Here is an 18,691-nt window from a genome sequence, read left to right on the forward strand (position 1 = left end):
TGATCCTGGGAGGACATGAAAGAGCCTAGACCCCAAGGAAATGAGGGAAGGAAGAAGACAGCAGACAGCGGGGTGGGAGGCACTTGAAGACCATTCTCCACCTCGGGCTCCCCTGCCTCTCAGGCTGCCCCCACTCCTTCAAGGAACTTCAAGGAAGTGCCCCCGCTCTTCCTGCCCTTGGCCAGCCAGTCACTCAAAATTGCTCCTCACTCTGGACTAGTCACTATTAATAGAGACATTGCCATCTTAATGGGTACAAATCTCAATTGATTAATTCTAATACATAGTATAATAATTCTAATCATTAATGCATTTAATTAAGCTAATTTTATGAAGACATGCCCTAGAAGGTGTTGTGTGTGCTCTCACTTAGTCCTCATAGAACAAAATAGATAGTATTGTTCCATTTTACAGATGGATAAACTGAGACTTAGATTAGGAACTTGTCCACTGTTGTATTTACCTCATAATTCTAAATTCAATACTTTAATCTTTCTTGTTTAATGCCAGTGGAATACAATTGCCTAGGAGAAATTTCAAACATCATTATGTCTCAAGGGGAAGAAGCAAAGGGTAGGCGGCTTCCTAGTCTCTGTCTGTGGCCATCCTCCTTCACCCTTTACTTCTAAGCTTCCTCCTCAGACTTGCTGGGCAGCCCTAGGATACTGAATTGCTCTGGGGAAGTGAAAGTGGAAGGATTATTTGTCAACTCCTTTCTAGCCTCATCTCTCCCTTTGGTATCACATATACACTCCTGAGTTCAAGACAAGAGCCCCTCCCCAAGCTGCCTCTGGTCCAGCCCAGAGGGACTGCCCTGCCCCTGTCCCCTTTCCCACTTGCCTTTTGTGTTTTTTGTTTTGTTTTTAAGATTTTATTTATTTTTTTGACAGAGAGAGAGGGATCACAAGTAGGCAGAGAGGCAGGCAGAGAGGGAGGGGGAAACAGGCCCTCTGCTGAGCAGAGAGCCTGATGCAGGGCTTGATCCTAGGACCCTGGGATCATGACCCAAGCCGAAGACAGAGGATTTAACCCACTGAGCCACCCAGGTGCCCCCACCCACTAGCCTTTTGACCCAGCCCTGGTCCTGCTTTCCAGGGGGTCAGTTCCAGGAACAGCCCCATCTCCACAAGAGAGGGAAGGGGAACTGGGCAGAGTGCCTTTTAGTGGAAGAGTTGAATCACAAAATAGGGAAGAAATACCTTTCTTTCGGAGCTTGGGGGTTTTCCTCCTGAAATTCCAGCAAGAAAGCAGTGCCAGGGCAGAAAAGCCACAGCCCAGGTCCCACTGCGGCATCCTAAGAACATGAGGCATGATGGGGTCCGAGGAATCACAGCCTCTGCCGGGGCCAGCCTCAAGCCTTCCCTCCTCTCCAACCTGGAAGAACCATCGTCTCTCGCTTCCAGATCAGCACATGCTTGTAAATACTGCTCAGGTTCTGACTCCAGCGCGGAAATCATGGGATCTGTCGGCACCTGCCCCAGGCCCTCCCTCCCTCCTTCCCACACTACTTCCCCTCCCCACTCACCTTTACACACATGAGTCTTGGCTTTTAAAGAGTGAACATAAAGCTGTCAGGGCCCGCAATAAAAATAAGTGCCTCCTTTTACTTAGCAGCTAATTGTCAACTGCCATTCAAGGGATAGAATGGAGGTGGGTTAAAAAAAAAAAAATTCCCCGCACAAGCCCTTACCAGCATTGCTCCATATATCAAAGTGTCTGGCAGGAACACGGGATTTCACTTAGTGTTGATGAAGCCAGCCCACCCTTGTCTGAAAATGCTTTCAAGAGTTGCACGTGGCTCAGTCAAGCCTTCAGAGAGAATGATCTTGGAGGTGGGTTATGGGGTAAATCGAGATGATCCCCCCTCCCGTTGAGAAGATTTTAACAAATAGTGCAGCAACCCTGCCAGACATGCCCAGGAGACTTGGAATGGACTCTCAGCATCATGAGGGGACAGGTGAGAGCAGGAGGGATTGCCAGGAGGAGTAATGCAATGCCCACACCGCCCCCCCCCCCCCCAGTGTTCATCCCTCCACTGGCTCATAGGCTAGGAATCAAAGACTCCATCGACACCACATTCTCCTTCCATGTCACATTCACGCCCATGTCGTGGCAACGTTGCCTCGGAAACGTTCTACACACCTGCTTACTTTTCTCCATCTTTACCACCACCACCCTCATCCAAGCCTGACAGCTTTAGCAAGGCTATGTCCACTATTTTCACCTTCTCTCACTCCAGAGCCTGTTCTCCTTTCTGTCACAGGACCTTGGTATGCGCTATTTCTGACTGAGATACTGTTCCTCTTCTCCCTCCTCTGCCTACTTAGCCTCTACTAACCCTTCAGATTTAAGCTTAATCATCACTAGTTCAGGGAAGCTTTCCCTAAACTTCTTGACGAAGACATTTCTCCCCACTGTGCATTATGGGTTCTTCCTTCATGGTACTTTTCCCAGTTGTAATGTTATGGTTTGGGGGTTGATTCATTTCTGTCTTCTATTAGACTTAGAGGAGACTTAGTCTTTTCTCACTGCGGTACCCCCAGGGCTAGCACAGTGCTTGGCTCACGCTCAACAAATATTTGTTGAGTAAATGAATGAATAAGTATCTGTCTTGGGGCGCCTGTGTGGATCAGTGGGTTGAGTGTTCAACTTTAAATTTCGGCTCAGGTCGTGGTCTCAGGGTCATCGGAACGAGCCCCGTGTCAGGCTCTGCACTAAAAGGGGAGTCTGCTGGAGATTCTTTCTCTCTCCCTCTGTCCCTCCCCCAGCTCATGCTCTCTCTCTCTCTCTCAAATAGAATAAATAAATCTTAAAAAAAAAAAGGTATCTGTCTTCAGGGAGAGAGGGACTACTGAAAATAAGGAAAAATCAACCTTCTTGGGGAGACTGTAAAAGAAAAAAAGAAAGAAAAAAGCCATTCTTCTTAATATCCAGTTTATCTAGAGAAAAACAATCAGAATACATGGAGTAACAATGAATCACAGAGATAGGACCCTCCCACGGGCTAACCCTGCTGTAGATTGTGAAATCATGTTCTGAAGGATGTGGACAACTTAGGAAAGAAGAGGAAGAAAAGGAACCCAAGGCATGTAACAACCCACTGTTCATATACTCTATATGAACATATACTCTATATGTTCATACACTCATATACTCTAGTTTGGCAAACACACAAATATGCTTAAAACACGGGACCTGGCCCGGGCCTTACAACCAGGTTGGCACAATTTCCTACCAATAAGCATTTTGCAACGTGGTCTGCCTGCTCCCTGGGGATGGGGCAGACACCTGGCTTCAGGGTGAGGATCCAGGCAACACAGAGCCCTCCAACAGAGGGAGGGGTGGTTTAGAGAAAAAGGGACTAGTCACTTAAAGCCCAGATGTGATCACCTCCCTTCCTTTTCTTCTACTTAAATTAGGAAAACTTGGAATTGCATCCAGAACTTTTGGGAAAAAAAGTAAATCTAATGTTTCCAGCCAGGCCCTTAGGAAAGAATAGTGCAGAAAAAAGAGATAAATTGGCTGGCTAGGAATGAAAAGCCTAGAACACCAAGGCACACCATGGTGCTGCTTTCCAAGGAGTGACATGGTGATTTACTATAAGAAATATGTTTTTGGTCTTTCACCGATTTCCTGGTATGGAGCTCCTAAAACTCTTGGAATTTGCTTCAAGGAGAGAGATAAAGGTATCTTTTGTTATGTTAATGAGGCAAGTTTTGAAAAGCACCTTGGATGTGGACTGATTAATAGTGCAACCAACCTAGTGATTACAGGATTAGAGCTTTCTGTCTCACCCACTGACCTCCAGAGAAGGGGGAGGAGCTGGAGATTAAGTTCAGAACAAACAGTCAATGATTTAATCAATCATGCAGATGCAATAGTCTCCATAAAACCTAAAAGGCTATGGAGTTTGGAGAATTTCTGGGTTGATAGATACCTGAAGATTTAGGGGAGACTGGTATTCCTTGAGATGGTCTTTGCCACACCTTGACCCATGCATCTCTTCCATCTGGCTGTTCCTAAGTTAGATCTTTTTATAATAAAGGAGCGGTCTATTAAGTAAACTGGTTTTCTCAGTTCTGGGAGCCCGTTTGGCAAATTAATTGAACCCAGGGAAAGGGTCATTGGAACCTCCAATCCATAGCCATTGGGTCAAAAGCACAGGTGACAACCTGGACTTGAAACTGGGACCTGAAACGCGTGAAAGGGGAGACGTCTTGCAGGACCGAGCCCTTTGCCCGTGCAATCCGATTCTATCTCTAGGCAGAGTGTGTCAGAACTGAATTAAATCGCTGGACATCTAGCTGGTGTCCAAGGATTTCTGGGATGTGTGGAGATGCATTGGAAATGGTCCCAGAATGGGACAAGGTGAGAGGAATGTTCAGAGCAGCTAGGAGGCAGGAGAAGCCAAGGCGGGGAAAGCTGGGTGTGTCGTGGGAACGAGGTGGGCCTTCTTTCTTGTCGAGGCAGAAAGGCAGCCAGAAAAGAGACTGGGCAAGAAGGGCCTTGGCTCTGCAAAACTGTCATGAGAATAACTTCTAAAAAATAGTTTGGACTCCGTACCTGGGTAGTACAAAGGGACCATTTTTGGGGAAGAGCGTCCACAGCTTTTATCAGATTCTCTAAGGGATCTACAAACCATGCAGAGTTTCACCAAGGCTCACCATTAACACACTTGGAGCGAGATCATTCTAGAGGCAGCAACCCATTTTCCACATAGTTTCCCAGGTAAGCTGATGGTCACCAAGCAAGGAGGAGAGCCTACGGGAGTAGAATCCCAGACCACCATGGGAAGAGAAGGCCACTCCTTCACATCCACTGTGTCAGGCACTGTTTCGATTCTGGGATACAGCACTGAGCAAAACGGAGAAAGAGATTCCTGCCAAGTAGATTGAAGGTTTCCTTCTTAACAGGGGAGACCAACTACAGACAAATGAGTGAAATATTTAGCAAGCTCCTAGAGGATAGTATGGACGAGAAAAATGAAGAAGGAAAGAGGGAGAGGAAGGGTCAAGGGTAGGCCAAGGGAGGCATTCAGTGTTAGATGGGATGATGGAGGAAGGGCTCACTGATTTGAGCAAAGACCTACAAAAACGCAGAGTACCAAGCCACACAGCCACCCGGGGAAAGAGGATTCCAGACAGAGCAAATAGCGATGTGCCTGAGGCAGGAACATACCTTGGGTATTTGGGGAAAAGCAAGGCAGTTGGTTTTGGGACCACTGTTGTAATTCAGACAAGATGGCAGGGCACTTCAATGAGAATGCTGGTGTTGGAGATGCTAAGAAGAGAGCTTTTCTGGGTGGGAAAGGCCATAGAAAGTATCAGGAAGGGCTGGAAAGAGGCAGCAGCAGCAGCAGCATCTCTCGGTGACTTTCCAGTGGTTGAGGGGTGTGCCCTGCAGACTGAGTGGGCCCGGCTCAGAGGCACTTTCCGAGTGTCTACTGTGACAAAGCTGCCTATGGAGGCAGGAGCCCCGGCCCCACTCCTTGGCAGCTGGGCCCCTCAGACTAATCATCTGCTTCCTCAGGACAGAAGTTTCCTGTCTTACAAACAGGAAGAACAAATGTCAGGCTTGCTTCATGGCCTCAGACTGGACCCTCTGTTGTCTTAAAATGCCTTCTCCTCCCAAAATCTAGCATTCAGATGCAACTACAGGCTTTGGGAACATCTGAAATACCATGCCAGGGACAAATTCTGTTCTTTGAATAAATAAATATGCTGTACTCTTTCTTCCTCGTCCCTCGGACTTTCCCTGGCCTACAGGATTTATGCTCGACTGGTTTCTCACGTGGTAGGGGAAAGAAGAAATCCCCACCTGGAGTAGGACCCAGTAGAGCAGCTCCCCGCGGCAAGGCTAAGCCGAGCACCATATAAGGCATGGGGGCTCTTCATAGGGTAAGCACTGCATTTTGACTCAGAATATGTGCAAAATTAGGCAACATCCACTACTCTTGTCAACTTGCAGGCTGCCTAAAGCGCTGGGCTGGGGAAAGCAGGAAACGGTCCACAGGACTTGGGGCCAACAAGGAGGGTCACTGCTAAACCTCCCCAAGCTGAACGGCAGAGAAGAGAGCTTTAATCAATAGAAATCTCATCTTGGACTGATTAGCATAGCAAAAATGAAGCGTCTAGGAACTGGGAAATGGTTATTGAAACCATGCTCCCCTTTTTGTAATAGGATGCAGCCGTTCGGACAGTGGTGGCAGGCACTCTGGAGTTTGGGTGTCCCATCAGTAACTTTTTTTCTCCCAGCCTCCCCCCCCCCACCGCCCCCAACTAGGCAGGTCGAAGGCTGCAGGACTGCCTCCTTGGCCCAGCTTCTGAGTCTGCAAGGGGTCTCCTGACCTCAGCTGAGCCAGGTAGGTCTTCTTCCTCAGGAGTTTGGAATGGCGTGGCGGAGGTTGAGCTCAGCCTCTGCTCTGCCTGAGAGAGAAGTCCAGGAAAGCTGGCACAGCTGACTGGGGCTGGCACATCTGTCTGGGGCTACGGGCATGAGTAGGTCCCCGAGCACTGCTAACTTATGCAAACCCAGGCAGGCACGTGGAGAAAAGCAGAACGCGACGCTGCACTGCCCCCAGAGAATCCAACAGGATAAGGTCTGGGCCCATAGTCCGGTTCTTGGCCCCACCCTCTTGAGTCCCCTTGGCAATCCTCCCGTAGTCTCTGAGCAGCTACTGTACCAACCCAGTAAAACCCTCTTTGTTTAACATCATTGCATGCGATTTCTACTTTTTGCAACCAAATAATCCCTGAAATGAATCGATATAACAACATGGGAAAAAGCCTTTAGCTATGAAATAAAAGGTATTGTATATATTCCAGGCTTGTCATTCTGCGGGAAAAAAAAGGAATGTAGATATGAATACTACCTGGAAGGAAAGCATAAAAATTCCTCTGCTGGTTGTAGGGGTAACTATTTTCCTGCATTTTTTCAAATTTCCACAAAATTATTATGGTGTTCATAATTTCTAAAGAAACCATTGGGCAATCCAATAAATATTTAATATTGGAACTGTAAAAAGCTCCCCTACATGACTTCCAAAATAATAGGCAGCACAGTTGATAAATAATTATATGCAGGTATCCTGGAGTTGACAGAAAGTGTGTTCCTAAAAAGTTGACAGCAAGTGATCACTTGAGATGGCCCACGTCAGTTCCTCATATTTTTGTGAAAGGAAAAAACACATGCTGGATTCACCTGTTTTGTCAATTGCAGATGTTTTTGTTTTGTTTTAGTTTTTTACAAATTTGTATTTAAATTCAACTTAGTTAACATAGAGGTATTATTAGTTTCAGGAGTAGAATTTAGTGCTTCATCACTTGCGTAGAACACCCAGTGTTCATCCCATCACGTGCCCTCCTTCCTGCCCGTCATCCAGTTACCCCATTGCCCCACCAAACTCCTATCCAGCAACCTTCAGTTTGTTTCCTAGAGTTAAGGGTCTTTTATGGTTTTCCTTCCCTTCCCCTATGTTCTTCTTTTTTGTTTCTTAAATTCCACATATGAGTGAAACCATATGGTATTTCTCTTTCTCTGATTTTTCTCTTTTAGCATAATACCCTCTAGTTCCATCCGTGTCGTTGCAAAGGGCAAGATGTCATTCTTTCTGATGGCTGAGCAATATTCCATTATATGTGTGTGTGTGTGTGCGTGCACACATAATACATATCTACATATATATGCATATATATCACATCTGTATCCATTCATCTGTCAATGGACATCTGGACTCTCTCCCTATTTTGGCTCTTGTGGACGCTGGGTTAATTGAAGATATTTTTTTCACAGCAGTTTCTCCTCTAGTGTGGACCCAACACCGGGGTTGCCAGAAAACTCAAACACGTGAGTCATGGAGCCCAGAAAAGTCCTCACCTTGAATTCACAGAGCACCTGGGGGTGGGACACAGTTCTGAGTTCGACCACCCCAGTTTTGGCCAGTCGCTTCACTTTCCTGTGCTGATCAGCACCCCCCCCCCAGCTTTCGACATAGATCTTGCCATCACCCTCTGGCCCCATGACCCCATAACCGGGCAGAATCCTGGTGCCACAAAATGTTGTACACATTTGCCGCTGCGGTGCAAAGGGCTGCAGTCCGCCCAGCTAATCTAGAGTTGCCTCTTGAGCTCATGCAGGGAGAGAAGCTAGATACTTGGCAATGAGCATAACCTCAGAGTTGTCCTCTTGTGGTCTCTGTTGAACACTGTTCAGGGAGGGATCGTGTGTGGAGCTACTCACTCCCCATCTTTGAGCTGTCACAGACACCTGCCCAGGAAAGCCTGCAGAGTCCTTACCTCCAGAGGGCGTGCCAGCGACTCTCTTAAGGAATTTAACCCACTCCTCCATCTCGGCCTGAGAGCTGGCCATGAGGACATAGGAGTCCTGTCCTGTGCGACTCTGGTCCCATGAGGCTGGAGGAAAAAGTAATAGTAATGAAAGTCTTCGAGTGGTGAGCAGCCGGGATGAAGGGAAGCGAAGGGAAGCTGAACCTCAGTGGCTTCCTTGGTTCAAACAACACAAAAGCATTATCTGCTTATCCTCAACGGAACCAAACATCGATGCACCTGAAACCCTAATTCCATACATAAACCACTGAACACCCGTGGTTTGCAAGGAGGATGCCTTGGGCTGAGATCTGCTCCTGTGGCGGAGAGAAGCCATTTCCTACCAGAAAAGAAGAGAAGTTCAGGGGGCACTGTCGGTGTTGGAGAAGACAGGCTCAGCCCATACAATTCTGAAGACTGATCACCATCAGCTTCGATATTTTCCTAAGCTACTCACGAGCTCAGCTGTTGGGGTGGGGAAGATAACAGCAACTCAATGAGCACGTGTGTGCCTTTCTCACAAAATCAGTGCTTCGTATTCAGAATTTCTACTCTCCTACCTGCACAAGACATTATAAATGGTAGGTTCTTAATACATAGTTGATGGACAAATGAAGTTTGTTAGGACTTTCTTTACCATTTGGACTTTAAGCCCATGATTATGGACAGACATATGTAACATTTCCTGGGTTTGTGTTGTCAGACAAAGGGGTGGAGGAAATGACAAGGGGGTGGAACAGGGAGAGGATGCCAAGAGAAAGGATGAAAGAAAGTGACAAAAAGAAAAAGTGGGTCAGAGAAAGAGAAGAGAGGGAGAAGGAAAGCATCAAGCACAGGTCTTAGGAAGGACAAGAATATAATAGCAATCCCTTTCAATTACAAGAGGCTATTAAATTTCGAAGTGTCTGTGTAAGCACCAACTCATTCTTCTCACAACGTCAAGGCATTTCTCTCAAAAAGAGTTTGTTCTAGCACCCCAGTTATGCCCAAACCTGTCTTTTCTTGCAGGGCAACAAAAGACCTTCAAAATCCCTTTGGTTCTGATCTCTTAAACTTATATTACTATCACTACATTCTTTTATGCGTTGGGACAGGCTGATTCTGAATCCATCCTACCACTGGGTCATCAGCTCTTCTGACCAGAAGGCCCTGACCATCCTGAGATCTAGGTGTTTCCAGAAGTAAAATGGGAAGTAAAAAGTGGTCAGGGTAGAATTAAAGAATCCTGTAGGAATCACAATATCATTTTGAATTAGAAGGGGTTCTAGTATCATTTCCTCTCTGTAGCTAATGGAACTCAAGTCCAGAGATGCAAAGAGACCTGCCCATTGGAACCCAGAATGTTACCACCACACTCAAGGTACGGCCCCTGATCTTTCTCCCAATAATTGACACTCACCCCTATGGCTTCCAATTTGACCTTGGCCAAAATTTATCTGGCACCCTTCTCCACCATGCCTATTCTCCAGTCTCTTGTGTATCAAAAACATTCCTTTTCAGTTTACCCTGACTTCTGGGAGATCTTTTAGTTTTGCCATTAATTTTGTCTCTCAACTCCACTGAGATACACCCAGCTCTCAGGATGCTCCTGACTGGCCAGGGCCTTGATGGACTGATCCTTCTGATCAAAAGCCAATGACCCGATGACAAGAAGGATTCTAAATCAGGTCATCCCAAAGGGTAAAGAAGGTGAAGCTCCATGATATTAGATAGGTTCAAGAGATCAAAAGCAAAGGGAATTTGAAAATCTTTTGCTGCCCTATAAAACAATTAATGTGGGGCACATTGAAGTGTCTGCTCTATTTAAAATGGTAAGTGAGGGGCACCTGGGTGGCTCAGTTGGTTAAGTGTTTGCCTTCAGCTCAGGTCATGATCCCAGGGTCCTGGGATGGAGCCCCAAGTCGGGTTTCCTGTTCAGTGGGAAGTCTGCTTCTCCCTCTTCAATCCCCCCCCCGCTCATGCTCTCTCTTAATATCTCTGTCTCTCTCTCAAATAAATAAATTAAATCTTCTTTAAAAATTGAAAAAAATAAAAAATAAAATGGTAAGTGACCGGCCACTATCCCCACCTCAACCAGAATTTTTTCTCTCTTTCTTTGCTTTCATTTTTTCCATTGCACTTATTCCATTATAAGCAGTCCACTGTCAGTATCCCCCATTAGACTATCATGTTGGCTTGTTCTTTTCTGGATTTCCGGTTCCTACAGTAGTGTCTGGCTCATAGCAGGTACTCAGTAAATCTGTTGTTACATCTCACCAGGCAGTATGAGAATGAAATGCAACAAGAGGAATAACTCTGTATTCTTGATGACTTCCTTTGGACGGAAGGAAAACAGATAGTTATTCTGCTAGCAGTAAGTAGGGAGAGCAAGTCTTGCCCTAAATTTTTGCCTGCTCTAAAGAAAGAAACACATAGCATAGCTACAATGAAAGGCTTCTCTCTGGCTTTTGTGCCAGTGACACAGGTGATCACAAAGAGAGGGCCCTGAATAGGAAGGCCATTTCCTGGGCCAGCATCGGTCCCTGAGAATCATCTTGCCTAAGATCATGACAAAAAGAGGAACTAAAAAGTCTCTAAAGTGAGACTTGCCTCACCTTAAGTTGAACGAAGACTTGAGAATGATGGCTCCTTTAGGAGACCTTTAGGAAAAGGGCTCCCTACCTTATTATTGCTTTAGAATTATTGTTTTTTCTTATGAGACATGTGTGTGTGCACGCACATGCATGAGCACACCCAGGGGCCTGCAAGTGTATGTGATAATGAGATACCATAGCCTAGCAATCTTCTAGGGCACTGGGCTTTAGGAGCAAAGCCCACAGTGAATCTGAAGGAAGACCTCTCAGTAGGGTTACCCATGATGGAAAATTTAGGCTTGGGACACACGTTACCATGGATGGTTGCATCCCATGAACTGTGCTGGGAAAGGGGTCCTCGGGTAGAGCAATCTTGTAGGAGGAAGTGGGACTTTCTCAGGGAAGAGAGACTAAAAAATAAACTATTCTTTTTTTAAAATATTTTATTTATTTATTTGACAGAGAGAGAGAGAGATCACAAGTAGGCAGAGAGGCAGGCAGAGAGAGAGGGAAGCAGACTCCCCACTGAGCAGAGAGCCCTATGTGGGGCTCGATCCCAGGACCCTGAGATCATGACCTGAGCTGAAGGCAGAGGCTTAACCCACTGAGTTACCCAGGTGCCCCCAAAATAAACTATTCTTTTGAGGAGGAAGAGAGATGGACAGAACTTCAGATAAAAACAAAACAAAACAAAACAAAGGAGTGCCCATTGGGAAGGAGACCACTCAGAAAAGCTGAACTTTAAAAATTGTTTTTCTTTGTTTCCTATAGCAGTAGCAAGTTTCAGGATTGATTTCTACCTTATAATTTCCTCTACTTATCCCCAAATGTCAAACACTGACATGGCACTAACTATATACCAGTCACTATACCAAATGAGCCAAATCGATTTCATTGTACCAAATCAAGTTCTTTCTTTCATTCTCACTATCCTCTTCATTGTCTCCATGTCACAGATAAAGAAACAGAGGCAGGAAGAAATGAAATAACTTGATCACAGCTACCCGAACAGAAAATGGCAAGGTCAGGATTCATGGCAGGGCAGGCCAGCTCCAGATCAGGCACTCTAACCTCATGGCCATGTTGCCTTCTTCATCGTGTCTCATGTGCACGCTGCCCGGTGAGTGGTAAGGAGGAGGTTAAGGGAAGGGGCGCGTGCTCAGGGGACTGGTGGCCTCCCCTGCTGTGTGGAGTTCCTGGCCGGGCCGGGGCTGGCAAAGAGCCCGAGACAGGGAGAAGCAGCCTCAGTGTGCCAGACTCACACAAACACCAATTACCCTTGAGACAGAGTGGACCAACTCCCCTTAGCCCAGATGCACTTGAGGAAGGGAACTCTATCCTGGGCAGAAGCCCCCTCCAGTGCACTGCTAACATGCACAATACAGGACTTTCAGCACCTGTCATGTGTTAAGCGCTCAGTAATTCGTGGCTGTCATTTCTTATTATGTCATGTTGAACCACATGTGACTGTTGACCGTAGACCATTTTTGACCTACCAAAATGGCAATTTCACAATGCTCAGTTTACACTGTAACTGTTCATTTTAAGGTCCCGCTCAACTTCGAAACCGGGCTCCTTTCAGTGAGCAGGGCTGATGTGCCTTCCAGAGTAGCGAGCCAGCGCCTAGTCGAATATGTTGACTCCAAGCACGCCCTCATGAGATGCTTACAGGGTCGAACCAAGTGTGCGCCTGCTTAGTTGGCTGCTAGCTAATCAGCTAGTATAGGTTCATTAACTACATACAGAACGACGATGCATTCTTACTCGGTCGGTCGGTTAGCGGGCTGACAGATACAGCCTTGACTTCTAGGATCCAGAAGTAAGATGGGAATATAATGTAGCTCTGTCCCCACTTTGGTTGCCTACCTGGAATGACTTCAAAGACAAACTTCCCCGCCTCTTCCGGGTTCGTGGCGATCTCCTTGACTGTACTTCCTGGTAGATACATGCAACCCTGAAAGATCAAAAGTTGGCCCTTTAAGGGAAGCAGCAATTTTGTCACCTAAAATTCAGCTGAATGGCAGACAGGATAATGATGGGATGGGAGAGGAAGACAGGTAGGTGGAGAGCAACCTGGAAAGCTAGCATATCGTTTTCATCCAAAAACAGTAAAAATAAAATGCAAAATATGTTAGTACCATTCATCAAACAGTTACTAGGCGCCAGGCTCTGCGCTAAATGCCCTGAATATTTTATCACATTAAATCTTCCTAAGAACTCTCTGAAGGACAGACTGTTATTTTCCCCACTGGAGACATGAGGAAGGAAGGGTCAGAGAGGTTAACTGGCTGATCTGAGATCCCAGTGCTAGTTAATCAGAATGCTATGAATCAAACCCTGGTCAGTGGGATTTCAGAATGACAAGTAAGGCTTTGCTTAAAAGTCCCACTTACTCTGGGGGAAGAAGTAACCATTAGAGTTAAACATATTCACACCAAGTCATAAATGGCAAACTGCAAGGCCTTCCTGAAATGAACACAAGAGGCTTGGACATCATAAATGAAGAGAGGAGAGAGAGAAGCCATAAGAGAGACAGTAGTGGGAGCAGGGACACTGATGGGAAGGGAGGAATGGCCCCGGACAGGGAAGGGCGCTAGTGGCTGTTCTCCCCGGCACTGCAAGTCAACGGGGTGGACTCTGTACAAAGATGGAAGGAGGAGGTCACATGTCCTACAACAATGAAGCAGGGCGGATAGCCAGGGCGGTGGGGTGCCCCAAACAGAGGCTCGTAAGAATGAACTGTCACACTTGCAGGCACAATGTGAGCCAGTTGTTAAACACAGCCATTATCAAAAGTTTAATGATAGAAGCTTATGATGAAATATTTTATATTAAAAATAAAGGTAATAATACTCAGAGTTCATCACTTCCTAGTGACTTACTGTATTTTACTATTATTTCTGTTCATGTGGTTATTTACACCTGTTCTATCTGTGTGGTTATAATACTATAAAACACTGTGCTTTGCGCCCTTCTTCTCAATTCTGTTCAGTGATGTCATGCTGGAGGCCCGAATCAGCCACGCTGGGGTATTTACACCAAGGAAATTGGCCAATGCTACATCATGATCAGCTCGGCCACCAGAGAGCAATTTGTGAAACATTTCCCAGCCACCGACAGTCAGCCACCTGCGCTAAGGTCCCAGAAAAGCAGGGAGATGAGCCAAGGGGACAACAAAGGAGGATTGTCCAGAATGATCATTCTAGCAGGAACTCGAGGGCAGTTTCCTGAGGTTCTGGTTTAAACAATTTCTGACAAAGAACCTTTTGGAATGAGTTATATCAAGCCAAGTCAAAGATTTACAAAGCATTAGCCTATTAAAGCTGGACAGACCTTACTGAGACTTTGGTGGGAAAAATGCACAGACTGCCTTCTGTCGAGCCCCAGGCTTCCTGGGAAGCAAGCACGGGAGTCCATCAGACAGAGTTCCATCATTTACTTAATCATTCTCCTTTGTTGGACATTAAGTTCAAACTTTCTCATTATAAACAGCACTGCATGTATCTTTTTTGGACTACTTCCTAAAAATAAAATAACTTGGTGTAAGCGTATGATATTTTTTTGGCTCTTAGAAATCCGGCCAAATGACTTTCTAGAAAGATTGTACCAGCTTATATACATATCATCTGTGTACCTGAGGGCCTTTTTCATCTGATTGCTCCAAGATTACTGGGGTTTCTATCTGAGATTTTTTTTAAGGGATAGAAATGTGTGTGTTCTTTTTAAAGTTATAACTAAATTATACCTTATAGAAAGATGGAAAATGGACAAAAGAGAGGAAAATTAAAAATTGTGTGAAACTCCAGTGCTCAGAGGAGATAACCACTATTAACAGGTTTGCATATTTCTCTCCCAGCCGTTTTCCCATAAATTCACATTCATTCGTTTTTCCTTCAACAATGGGGTTAGTTAGATACATCATCCTCCACTGTAAACAGGCCTTTTTTTGCTCTTGTTTTCAAAGCAATATTATGGATAGTTTTCCATTTCAAAAAGTATTAATTTAGGGCTACAGCAGACTTGTATTCTGTTGTTTAATGTACAAAAGTTCCTTGATATAACTTAGCCTCACCACTGGGCATTGTTTTCAACATCACTATTATAAACAATACTGTAGTGAAAACATATACAGGTAAATTTAACAATCTAAATCAGTCTTGGGCCACCTTGGTGGCTTAGTCAGTTAAGCAGCTGTCTTTGGCTCCGGCATGATTTCAGGATCCTGGGATCCAGCCTGCATTGGGCTCCCTGCTCAGTGGGAAGTCTGCTTCGTCCTTTGTGTCCCCAATCTCCCACCCCATTTATGCTCTCTTTCTCTCTCTCTCAAATAAATAAACAAAATATTTTAAAAATTATATCTACACCAGTCTTAAGCAGTCACTTTAGTTAAATTCCTAGAATTAGAAATACAGGATCAAAGAGTTTGCATTTTTTAAAAAAGCATGTATTACCCTCCAGAAAGGTGGTACAGATTTTCATTTCCATCAGCTCTGCATTATAATAATTCCTATTCCCTGTCCTTCCCAACACCAAAATTTCTAGAAAAGCGTTGCTAGGGACAGTGATGTCTCGCTATATTACATTGCACATTCTTAATTATTACTGAGACCGAAATTTTTATACACATATTGGGGATTACATTTCTTTAGTAAATTGTTCATTTGCAGAATTTGCTCAATTTTCTATTGAGCTATTTGGATTTTTTTTATAGGTTTGAAAAAATACCTTAAATATTAAGAATATTTGTTTACCATTTACACATAGGCAATAATTTTCTTCTTGTTATTTGCTTTTTCATTTTATGATGTTGGTTTTTAAGGTACAGATATTTTTATTTATGCAATTAAATTAGCCTTTCCTTCATGCTGTCTTTGTTGCTTATACTATGCTTGAAAAACACGTGCCTTCCAAAGATTATGCAGATAACTGCATTTTCTTCTCGGACTTTTATGAACTCAGTTTTTTTTTTTTTTTTTACATTTAAGTCTTTAGTCCATTCAGAACCATGAATGGTGTGAAACATAGCATAGAAATATGCCTTTATTTTTTCCCAAGAATTTAGCTCATGTCTGTTACTTTCATGTCACTTCTTTTTTTTTTAATAGTCATATTTTCTTTCTTTTTAAAAAATTGTATTTGTTTATTTGAGAGAGTAAGAGTGAGAGAGCACAAGGGGTTGGTAGGGTCAGAGGGAAAAGCAGACTCCTCACTGAGCAGGGAACCCCATGCGGGACTTGATCCCTGGACTCCAGAATTATGACCCAAGCCAAAGGCAGACACTCAATCAACTGAGCTACCCAGAAACCCTCATGTCATGTCTAGATGTTTACAATATCTATGAATCCCAAAACAATGTTAAATGATAGCATAATAAAGTGCTTTATTTTTAACAAATTTCCTTTATCTTAATGAAATAATTACAGATATATAAAAAGTCTACAAAAATGCCCACTTAACTCTTATTTGTAATAATAGTATAAAAATATCAGCCCAAATTCTCAATTTATTTTCATGAGAAAATTAGTTAAATAAATTACAGAATGTCCATACGGTAGACTATTCTGCCACCATTAAGAATAACATTGTAAAAGAATATTTGATTATCATAATAACAATTCATGAATTGTTAATTTTTAAATTAAAGAATATTATTATATTAACTTGCATTTAGAATAGCTGAGTTCCTAAAGGTATATGTATAGAAAGAACTGGAAAAAGTGAGAATTTAGGTGCCTTTTTCTTGCAAATGGGATCATTTTCATTTTCTACTTTGTTCTCCTCCACATCTTCCAAATTTCCTACCATGCAGCTTTTGTAATCAAAGTATCTATATCTATATACAGTAAAATCTTCTTTCTAATCAAAGTATTCATATCTATATAAAGTAAAATCTTCTTTCTAATACATTATCATTTCATCCCTAAAAGCTTTTCAAAAACTTTTTTTATATCTGAAATTAGTATTGGATTTTATCAAATGCTGATAATTGTGGTTGAAACCACAATTTAGGGGTTGTGCAGTTTTTCCTTACTTAACTTATTGATCTCAACCTACTGATCCGATGTATTATATTAATAGATTTCCTTAAAAAAAAAAAACACAACATACTTTCATCCTAGAAGCTTTGCCTAATTATCTCAGGCTACTTTATCCCTGGAAGGATTTTGAGTTTCCTCCTGCAGAAGCAAAGGAGAGAAGCTAGGACCTCCAATAATTTATTTAATCATTGGCATCAAGTTTGTTTTCACAAACCATTTTTTTTACACATGCTTCATATCGTTTGAGCCTGTGATAAGTGCAGGACAGATATGATTGTCTTATTCTACAAAAGAAGAAAGAGGAGTACAGAATAATTAAAATGTTACCTGGCCAGTTTCCTGGGAGAAGAGCCAGGGAAAGAATACAAGCTTGGACATGTTGTACCTCTCACCGTCTATACCTGGGGGAAGTAAACCCCACTGAGCTGTCCTTCCTGCTGATGGGGGAAGGCTAATGCCTTGGTGCCACCTCCCTCATTCTGCGGGTGGGAAGACTGCTGCGTCGGCTCCTCACGCACCAGTCGCCACCATCTTGGCCTATAACTGCTTGGCTCTGATAGGGTCTGGGTTGTTCATATAAAGTAAAAAGAATTCTGGTTACCATGCATGGGTCACTGAGCAAGAACCCAGTCTGTGGCGGGGTCTCTGGCCCTTCTTCAGCCTTTGCAGTGACAGACACTCAAGGGGAGGGCCTGGTTAAGCAGGTGCTGCTGATGTGTCCCAGATCCCCAAGCTTATTCTTAAAGAGATCTGTCCTCTTCCAAAATTACTGTCTTGTTTCTAAACAATATCCTTACTCTTCTTGGGGCTTTTTTTCTGGATCCAGAAGGTTCTAGAGTCTATCTTCCCTAATAAGTTCCTTCTGGCAAAGCCTACTCTTCAACCTCCACAGACATGACTCTAGATGGGTGGCCATCCGTCTTGGTTGCTCTAAGACAGGCAGTTTACACCTGGGGTCCCAGGGTAATTGTTAATAGCATGCCCTTTCACCTTCATGTACCATGACGGCCGGGAGGAATCACTAGTTCCAAGATTAAGGACCAAAGTCTTCTCTGTCCCCATCCACTCCACCTGGAAATCCTGTTTGCTTACTTTCAAAGTATACCAGGAACCTGATCACTTTCCTCCAGCCCACCCCACAACCCCCACTGACATTCTAAACAATATAACCTCTCCCCTAGGTTACCCTCCTGCCCTCTTCCTCTGGCCCTGAATCTATTTTGAACATTGTAGCCAGAGCCATCTTTTTATAGCATAAGCCAAAGAAATGTCCCCTTTCTGCTAAGAACCCTGCAATTCTTCCCCATAGTCCTCAGCATAAACCCTCAAGTCCTTCAATGGTCTTCTTCTTTGCTATCAGCACTGTGATCCTAGACCCCGCTCTCCCCTCACTGACCCCATCCCCTCTGATCCTCTCCTTCCCTAGCTCTGGTGCTCCCACACTGACCTCCTTGGTATTCTCAGCGCACAGCAGACATGCTCCACCATCGGGCCTTTGCACTGGCTTTCCTCTCTGCCTGAAGTGCTCCTTCCCCAGAGATCCACCTGGCTAACTGCCTCTCCTTAATCATACTGCCCACCCTTTGTAAAATCATATCAACTCCCCAGATGCTTGATCTCCCCTTAACCCATTCTTTTTTTTTTTTTTAATCTCATGGAACTAGTCATTTTTTAACAAACCACATACTCTCCTTATTTATTATTTTCTGTCTGCCCCTTTATTTACCAAACGCAGAGACTTTTATCTGTTTTACCC

General features: G+C 44.2%; 1 protein-coding gene across 2 annotated transcripts in view; it reads right to left on the reverse strand.

The window, feature by feature from the left end:
- The window catches only part of ARHGAP25 (Rho GTPase activating protein 25), an 86,681-nt gene that overhangs the window by 26,303 nt on the left and 41,687 nt on the right, over positions 1 to 18,691 (reverse strand). For both annotated transcript variants that reach the window (XM_045979323.1, XM_045979322.1), the window contains exons 3-4: positions 12,764 to 12,851; positions 8,295 to 8,411 (exon numbers count right to left, since the gene is read on the reverse strand). In XM_045979323.1, the coding sequence (XP_045835279.1) occupies positions 8,295 to 8,411; positions 12,764 to 12,851 (205 nt within the window). The remainder of the gene's footprint in view (positions 1 to 8,294; positions 8,412 to 12,763; positions 12,852 to 18,691) is intronic.

The sequence above is a fragment of the Meles meles genome, chromosome 15 (genome assembly GCF_922984935.1).
Source record: "Meles meles chromosome 15, mMelMel3.1 paternal haplotype, whole genome shotgun sequence".
NCBI classification, from domain to species: Eukaryota; Metazoa; Chordata; class Mammalia; order Carnivora; family Mustelidae; genus Meles; species Meles meles.